Source organism: Phalacrocorax aristotelis, chromosome 14, assembly GCF_949628215.1.
Source record: "Phalacrocorax aristotelis chromosome 14, bGulAri2.1, whole genome shotgun sequence".
NCBI lineage: Eukaryota > Metazoa > Chordata > Aves > Suliformes > Phalacrocoracidae > Phalacrocorax > Phalacrocorax aristotelis.
The window spans coordinates 2864988-2874275 of NC_134289.1; the positions used below are offsets into that span (position 1 = coordinate 2864988).

Consider the following 9288-nt stretch of genomic DNA (forward strand, 5'->3'; position numbering starts at 1 on the left):
TCTCGTATCATTCAGATTCTGTTGCAGGCAGGGTTCTTGAATGGAAGCAAAAAGTTGTTTGTCTTTCATGACAAGGATTTAAGAATAAGCACAATAGGATTTGTGGCTTCAAGAAGATGTAAACTTTCAGTAAATCCATAGGGCAGTTTTCAGCCCAGTTAAATGCCAAACTACTTGTTCTCTTTTATTTCTCTCAGGCAAGACAAAGTTGCTGACAACTTCCAGAAATGACAGTGGGAACACAACTCACAGAGGCCACCTGACTTACCTTCCCACCTTCATCCTGAAGGACAATATTTTCAGGCTTTAAATCTCTGTGTATAATTCTATTTTCATGCAAATACTGGATACCGGACCCTGAAAGACACATGTTGGATTTAATAGAAAATAAACTCATATTCATTACACTCACATACATCTGATAAAAATTTAATATCCCTGACTTTGGGCTTGACATCAATACATTTTCATTTTAAAGCACCATTAAGAACTATTGACTTAAAAGATTTGTCAGATTTATGTTAGGACTGAACTCGCTCTGCTCCTCTGCTCTGCAGAAATGGAGGCTGCTACAGAGTTCAGACCTCACGGCAAAACCACAGGTCACATCTCTTGCCTGTACGGCAAGAGGGAAGGCAGCGGAATTCTTCTCAAACTGTAGTTACAAAATGAAGCATGCAGACAAGCAAAACATATCTTCAAAATGTGCAGCCAGCTTGAATCAGCTCTGCGTGTCCTCTAGCCTAAGATCTTGGTATATTAACACAAGATAATAAAAAGACCTATTTATATGTGTGACCACATTATGCAAGATGCGGATGAAAGCAAGCACTGAAATGAATTAAGCAAATGAAACAAGTCAAGCTTCCCTTTGACCTAAAACTGCTGGCAAGCTGTGGCTTATAGAGCTTCTAGTAAAATTCCAGCATTGCCAAAGCACCACAACACAAACCACCCCATCAGGGAAAGGACCATCCAGCTGCAGTGAAGCAGCAGTGTGGCTGGAGCTAAAAACCAACTCCTGGGCAACATCTGGTTAATGCAGCATGGAGTTAACAGTGCCGCCAGCAATGCTGCAGTATTAGCAACACTGAACTTAAAGGCTCAAGGTTTTCCTTCTGTTGGTGGGGGACTGGTGTGCTCAAAGTGGCACCACTTCTGTCACTCCCACTGCTAAAAATGGAATTCCACGACTGTTTAAGCCAATCTGTGTAGGGGCTGTCCCCAGAAGGAGCACAGATTCCCAAACTCTCCTTTCCCAGATGCAGTTTCCATGGCAACACAAGCATTTATGGCACTGTGTGATCAGCTTGATACTGGGACTGATCGAGCTGGAAACTGCTAAGAAAAAAATAACCAGGTTTTAGGCAGGCTGATTTTCAGAACCTGCTTTTCACCTGGGTATGGGAGTCACTACAATAGGAGAGGGAATGGGAACATGCATCCTAGGAAAGGCAAAGAGCAGGACTTTGCCTTGTGGCAACAGTCCACACTTGAATTGCTTTGAGGGGACTGTGGAGCCACTAACAAAAAAAAACCAAGAGAAATCCTGCCTGCAGGTAGGGGAAAATTCACTACTGGTCCACCCAAATAACACCACTGACTGCTAAATAAAAGATTATTAAGCGTCTGCCACAGGACATAGCTGCAGACAAAACAGCAAAAGATTACTTTCAAAATTTGAGGCTTTTTTATTTGTTAAAGTAATGATTTTTCAACCTTGGAGATATGGAAATGGAACTAAAAGGTCCCATGAAAGGCCCAGGATAGGTATTGTATTTTCTTATCTCCATCATGGTGTTTTTTACATTTCCCTATGCAAAAGATATTCCAACTGCACATCATGTAAAGCCTGCTTCTAACCAGCTGTGACTGTAAATTCTTTACGGAATTATTTTAAGAGGCATATTCAACGAACGTGCCTTGTCCACAGTTTGAATGCTTTCTCCCATCAGGGAGAAAGTCCCCAACCTTCACTAATATATCACTCATTTATATATTTAACAGCTTCTAACTTGCATTTATTCTCCATTGCATTTTCAAATCTTTGTCAAAGACATGCCAAAGGCATTCAACTTATTATGAAGATGACAGACCCCATTCTGCAGGTGAAAGGGGAACAAGGGTGAAGGAATGCAGAGTTGCACTTGATTTCGGGAACTACAAGCCATCTGAGGACTGAAAGGACAGAAGCCCAGGCCAATATGTCCAAAATGCTTTTGCATGCCAAAACCAGCTCCATTCCTATATGTAGAGATAGGTTAGCTGTAAGAGAACTAAAAAACCAAGGACCTCCTCTGAGGAGCTCTGCTGGAAAGCCTACTTGCTAGAGAAACCACCTGTAGAAACCCTCAGTCAGATGACTTGTTCTCCCCAGGGTGTTCAAGGGCACTTCCTGATGAACAGGAAGGCCAGTTTGAACTGTCACATCCTTTATTTTCTTATAGTGCTCTCAGTGGTCAAGAATTTGGCATCAAGCAAGCTGAAGCTCAACAGTTTGAAGAATGAGATATTTGATGAGAGCTCTGGAGACAATCAAGTTTGTGTCACAGAATGATTTTCATGGATTAACACAGCCTTGGGAAATGGCTTTAAAGCAGGCACCCAAATGCATCAAATTAAATTGCTCCAAGTGAGCAGTGCTGTCACCTTGGGCTGGTCCCATCCTGTATGGATTTGCTGCCTGCAACCTTTCCAAATGGCAGAATCTGAAGTCCACGTGATATCGGACACCTTCTGTAACATGGATCACTTTGATGTCTGGCCAATTCTCATCTCATCATCACTCTGCCTCCTTGTAGGCCACCTTGGGACCCTCCCTAGGGTCATGCACAGCACAAAAGCAGCATTGGTGGGAGAGAAGGTTTCTTCTCCGACCTTGCGGCTTTAGTCTCCCATGGTGCAACGTAGGGCTGGTGCCCCTTGTTATGCTGCTCACCAAGTACAGTTTGGTCCTAACCATCACCTTTGCACCTGCTCTTTCTGTAGTCACAGGCTGCTCTCAGACCTCTCCTCAGCCTCTTCGCAGTTGGACCTAAGCATCCCATCTCCTGATGGGTCAGGTGCTCCAGGCCCTGGGCAGCCTTTGCAGGGCCTTGTCAGGATCTACACAGGCCACAAGTGGACAACTGTATCCAGATGTGGCCTCCCAGCGCTGAGTAAAGGAGACAACGATCTCCATCACTGTGCCAGCCACAACCCTAACACAGACCAATAGAATTTCTCTTCCAAAATGAGAAGCTTCTCAACATTTTTAGGTGCACTTATTTTGGGATCACCTACCTAATTAACCCTCAGTTGAGAGCAAATCATTAGCCACAAGATTGCTGGACTAGCCATGGCATGGTTGGCTTCCTCTTGTGCTGTGCTCTTACCTACCTTGGTCTCAGCTCCACCCCAGTTTTATTATCTCCTCTGCATTGTCACCCTGAACAAATTAAATTTCCCTCCTACTCAGCAAACCCTACACAAAGCAGCCACAGGGCAACTCTGGCACTTCTCATGTTGGCCTTGCTTTTTGGCTTGTAAAAGTTACTTTCCTTCAAGTGACAGGCAGCTTGGCATCTCCAGAGCCATGAATGGAAAATGGGGTTTGAACAGAAAACCATGACCTTAACAAACCAAAACGTTAAGGTCATAGTGACCTACAACTGACCACTACACGGCTTTTCCAATCCCATTCCACAGCCACATCGTTAGTGCAAGCTTCTTGCCTCTGTTATCAGCAGGGATACCAACTCCTTCCTCTGGAATAGAAACCTGATTTATTTTAACACCCTGTTCTCATTAGTCCCCTTTTCAGGGTCAGCTGAAAAAGCAAAATGCCATTACACATAATTTTTTTAAAAAAAGCCAAAACCAAAAAACAAACAACCCCCCCAACCAACCAACGACAACAAAAACCAAAACACAAGAAAGGCATTAGACTACATACCAATGTCGCTAAGCAGAGAAAGTATTTGACTTTCCTTAAGACCACAGCAGTTTTCTGGTTTGTTTAGCAACTACAGTAAAAAAAAAATATGTTTAGATCCACAGTGCAACAGTTAACAGTCAAGAACAACACCTACCATCCCCTGTTCACATGACACAGAAAACAGCACAGCTCAGATATCACTCTAGTTGAATGAGGTAGTTGGCTTTGTGAAATAAAAGCACAGGGGAAAAAGAAAATAACTTGGACAAAAAAAAATTCATTGCACAGAGATGGGGTTGAAAAGAAGATTTGGACTGCTAGAATAATACCAGAAAAGGATAAAAGCCATCAGAAAGCAAATGTGCAAGAGCTGCAGGCAAGGCCATATGGCTGCAGTCAACGGGGATCCTGAGGCTGCTGGAATCTGGTCATTCCTCATCTGCTGAAGTTTGGCTTGATGGGATTTGGGAACACCCCAAACACCTGAAGCAGGACTGCTGCTCGGAAGAACAACTCTCCAGTGAGGAAAAGAACCTGAGTGACAAAAAGTGAAAGGAATGGATATGCATCTAAGCCTTTGGCATTCAAACATGGGTGACTGATAAAGGGATGAAAGTGAAACGAACTGGTTAACTCCTAAATTCAGTACAGGCCACAGAAGAGAAGATCACTGCAGTCATTTACAGTTCCTAAACAACCCAGCTGGCCCAAAGAATGTGCTGTTTTAATCTGAACAACCTGGCCACAGACTCTAACAGAGCCTGTTTTCCTCAGTGTGCTGTACCCAAGTGATACCCCATGATATGGAAAAGCCACCCAGGTATCAGTCCCTGCTACAAGAGGCTGTCAAACACTGTGTAGCCACCTCCGTGGTCACCCACAGTCAGTCCCCGCTCCCATAACACTGCCTGAGCCCTGCAGGGTCCGATGCACAGTACCAGCCACTTGCCTCACGGTCAGGCACCTCAAACCCAGCAAAGGGCATGTTCTCTGATAACAGTGTTATTGCTGCAGCTTGTCCCACTCCACACAAGTCACTGTCTTCAGCTCAGAGCGCTCAGTCACTGGCTAACTCTGCCTTCAGACGTGGTCTCCTTCCTGACTGCCCTCCCACAATGAGAAGCTCCAGCACACTGGCTTCTAGGTCACCCACCTAGTTAATCCAAGCTAAAAAGCAGATCATTGGCCTGTGGATCACTGGAGTTTCCACAGCATGGACCATGACCTGAACCCCCACCTTGCCTCCACTCTAAAGTGCTTCTTCATCTCTCTTCTCCCTTACCCTGAGTTTTTCTCCTATAGAGAAAGGTATGGTAGAAGCCCCATACAAAACCCCCTCCTAATTGCTGTCCTAATGATCTATCAATAAGTAGCTTCAGCAATTTCTTGCATACGTCCTGAGTCAAATAACACATGGTCTGATTTTTTAATCACTACACTGAAGGCTTCTATAGATGACTGAGATACACCTCTGTACTACAGCTACCCCTCCCATGATGTATCGTCATGTTTTTGCTTGTCTCTCACACTTCAGGCACAACCAGTAGTCAAAGCTCTATGAGGGAGAAGCCAAACTTCAACATCTCACTCCTTAAGTTCTGGGTAGATGTGCTAAACAACAAAGAAGGAGAGGGGCAAAATCAGAAGTCAAGCTCAAAGCCCAGAACACTACCTTGAAATATCACAAGCGTAACAATGCCATAGACAGAAGCAGATGCTTTTCCAGGCTTTATAGAAGATTGCAGATATGCAATGAGAAATTAATAGATAATAATAATTAATAAGAAATTAACTGTGATTCTGTGGTGCAAAACATAAATGATGCCAAACAAGTGTAAAAGGAAGGCTTAAAGAAGAGCAGAATCAAAAATAAGAAAACATAGAGTTTTTTTTCTTGAAGGAACAAAGCATTACATGCTATCAAATGAAATGAAGCATGTTACTTCCTGAATTGTCCCAGCATCTATGGAACATCTATGGATTCATTCGAAATTAAATGACCGAACACTGCATTGCAAGTAAAGCTAATATAACCCCAGATTTCTTTGCCAGGGTCTCCAGTTTACCTTCAAGTAGTCTCAAAACTTTTACTGCAAAATACAACTACTAAGTGTCACCAAGAATGTGCTAAGCTACATGGGTTTGCAACATCCAAATGATGTTTTCATATACACCCACTTCCTTTCATTGCCAGCCTTGCCTCTTAAAATTGCCCCTACTGTTTTGAACAACTCTATGACATTAGATGAGGCTCAGTGAGTTACTGATACACCAGACAGCATATACACAGTTACTGCATTCAACATCTGCTCATGTTCCTCCAGTGCTATTTAACACCAGTAACAAAAACAGAAGAATGAGCTTCCTGATCACTTAGATGAGGTGATTTCTAAGAAATCACCTCATTGTTTGCTAAGGAACAAGGATTTGCTTCCTGATCCTTATACATATCCCAGCTTCCCGAATCCAGCTGCAATGGAAAGGGAGCATGAACTCCATTGGGTCATGCAGCCGCTGCCTGGGGAACTAATGAAGTGTTCCTTTATGCTTTGGTGTTGACGCTTTGCAGAAGGGCAGTTCCCCGTTCAGCAGAAAACAGGAAAATCTCTGAAGCCGTGGAGGCCCAATCCAGTACCAAAAGGATCCTTCCCTGTGCTGAGAGCAATACAACACTGGGTACGCATGAATCAAACCAGATCAGACTCCAAACAGAGAGAGACACATCACAGCAAAGCCAAACACACAGGGTGCAAGTATCTAGGCTATGGGAAGTTGTACTAATGCTAAAGCAGTTCCATGAAAGGACACACTGCTTCAGGATAAAAAGAGTATCTGCCCTTGGATTGCTCTCTGTCCTCTGGTTTGAAAAACACAAGTCTCATTTCCCACATGTGGTTTTTTTCCACTTTGCATTTACCTCCCATACATGTACCTAAAAAGCAAAGTGCCACAGAACAGACACGGTTTCACAGACAACCACAGTTACAGAAACAGCATTGACTCCACTTATTTTTGGGAGTCAGTTATTGGGAGAGCTTGGTTTGTTCAGCCTTGAGAAAAGGAGGCTCAGAGGGGATCTCATCCCCATGTACCAGTACTTAAGCGGTAGCTACAAAGAAGATGGAGACTCCCTTTTTACACAGAGTCCCATGGAGAGGACAAGGGGGAATGGACACAAGTTGCTCTTGGGGAGATTCCGATTGGACACCAGAGGGAAATTTTTCACACTGAGGACAGTCACCATTGGAATAATCTCCCCAGGGAAGGGGTTGATTAGGCCACATTGGACACCTTCAAGAATTGTCTGGACAGGGTGCTGGGCCATCTTGTCTAGCCTAGGCTCTTCCTGGAAAGGTTGGACTAGATGATCCCTGACATCCCTCCCAACCTAGGATTCTGTGATAAAATATCTGTGATAAAATATTTTGCTACATATTGCAAAGCAAAGCAGACATTACCTTCCGGAGGTCACCCCCTGAACAATATTCCATTGCCAGAAGAGGAACGTCGTTAACCAGAAAGTTCATCTCCTCGGGAACTTCACAGGCTCTTACTACATTGGGATGGTTTAACCTAAGCACATGGAAAGCTGGATGAAAACTCTGACTCCTCTTTTGGAAGAATGAGACAATGGTTTGTCAACCAACCATCGGTTATGTTTCAGATATTATTTCTGCTCCCCAGATGTATTCTTGCTTGGAAGCACACTCTTCCACTGGTACCTACCAGCATCCAAATGCATAAAATCCATACCTCAGGAATACACAAACCAGTGATGAGCAGAAACAATGTCTCAAAGTCAAGGTACAGGACTTTGATGATGGGGATCTGGGCACAAGTTCTGGATTCCTGCATGCTGCTGGCAAAGCCGTTACATATGTGTCTCTGTTTCTGCACATGGGGACAGCTTTCCCCTGGCCCAAGTGTTTCACACAAATCTCTTAACAATTGTATAACTGTACTAGGGAGGTAGAACCAGGCAAGTAAAATCCACATACATGGGGAAGGATTCATTTCTGCAACTGAGTTCAAACAGCTGCTTCCTGACTGTCTCTAATATACATTACTCTTGGGAATAAAAGGCACATCCAGAAGGAGGTGAAGACAAATTACTTCTATGTATACCTTCCAAAGCCTCTGGAAGCCACCATGAGAGCAGCTGTAGCTGTATGGCTCAGTGTTTGTATTCAGAAAACAAATATGGTGAAAACACCAACAAGCAGAGTGATCACCAAGCCCTAACTTACAGAGGCTGCCTGCTAGTGGTTTCCTCCAACTTTAGTGCATACAGTGAACAAGTGAGTGATAAGAAGGCACAGTAGGAGCTTGGTAAAGCTCTATGCAGCAGGGGCACTGCAGGCCTCAGTGAGGACAACTCAGAGCAAAACTGAACTGCATCCCTGCTCCCACCAGTGCGATGGAATATTTCATGCTCTGGGAAACTCTCAAAAGAGAAAAGAAATTCTCAGGATGAGGGAACATCTATGAGACCCTGACACTCAAATGACTACTCATGTCCATGAGAACAAACCTGGCTCTGGTTCACAGGTCCCTCAGGGTGACATGCTGGAGAGGGAAGTTGGACAGCAGAGAGTACCTAGTTTCTCACAAGAAAGCATTAGGAAACATTATTCTGTACATGAGGGAGCATGACAGAAAAAACCCAATTCCTAGCTCCCTGGTTGCCACATCAAAGATGAATGCACTACATGGTATGGGAACATGCAGATGTTCTTATGCCACTGCATCAAAACTCAGTGCACACGGTGGTGTGAGTCTGGAGGAATTTAGGTATGGCTAGAGGACGGACAAACAGCCCGGCCAGCACAAGAGTGCAGCAGGTTTGGACGTGATTAGGTCCCAAGACATCAGCTAGGACACCAGAGCAAAAGCGCCTGGACACCTCGGGATGACAGATAAACCAGCAAAGAGCTGCTAGGCGACAGGTAATCCCTCACCCCAGCTGGCCCAAGGGCTGACCCCACGCCCTGGCTGGCCCCTCACCCCGGCCGGGCTATGCCGTCCCGCCCGCACTCACTTCTTCATGATGTCGATCTCATGGCACCAGCGGTCCTTGTTCTTGACGCTGAGCTCCAGCCGGCAGGACTTGATAGCCACCCGGGCGCCCGAGTCCTGCGGGACACAGCGCCGTCAGCCGCCCCGGCCCGGCCCTGCCCGGCCCAGCCCCGCTCCGCGCCGCCCCACCTGGTGCTGGTAGAGACAGACGTTCCCGAAGCCGCCGGTGCCCAGGCGGTCACGCATCTCCCAGGGCCCGCAGCCGCCCGCCGGCTGCCCCCGCAGCGCCGCCCCGCCGGGGGCCCTTTCGGCGCCGCCGCCCGGCTCCGGGGGGCCGCCCCGCTCCATCGCGCCGC

At 45.6% G+C, this 9288-nt stretch overlaps 1 protein-coding gene across 2 annotated transcripts in view; it reads right to left on the reverse strand.

The window, feature by feature from the left end:
* The window catches only part of CHUK (component of inhibitor of nuclear factor kappa B kinase complex), a 31790-nt gene extending 22510 nt beyond the window's left edge, over positions 1-9280 (reverse strand). Inside the window, exons 1-5 of one of the 2 annotated variants that reach the window (XM_075109536.1) lie at positions 9122-9280; positions 8955-9049; positions 7375-7489; positions 3935-4004; positions 269-357 (exon numbers count right to left, since the gene is read on the reverse strand). In XM_075109536.1, the coding sequence (XP_074965637.1) occupies positions 269-357; positions 3935-4004; positions 7375-7489; positions 8955-9049; positions 9122-9280 (528 nt within the window). Of the gene's footprint in view, positions 1-268; positions 358-3934; positions 4005-7374; positions 7490-8954; positions 9050-9121 lie in introns of those variants that run through there. The other variant, XM_075109538.1, reaches the window with a different exon arrangement.
* Positions 9281-9288: the final 8 nt, after the last annotated feature.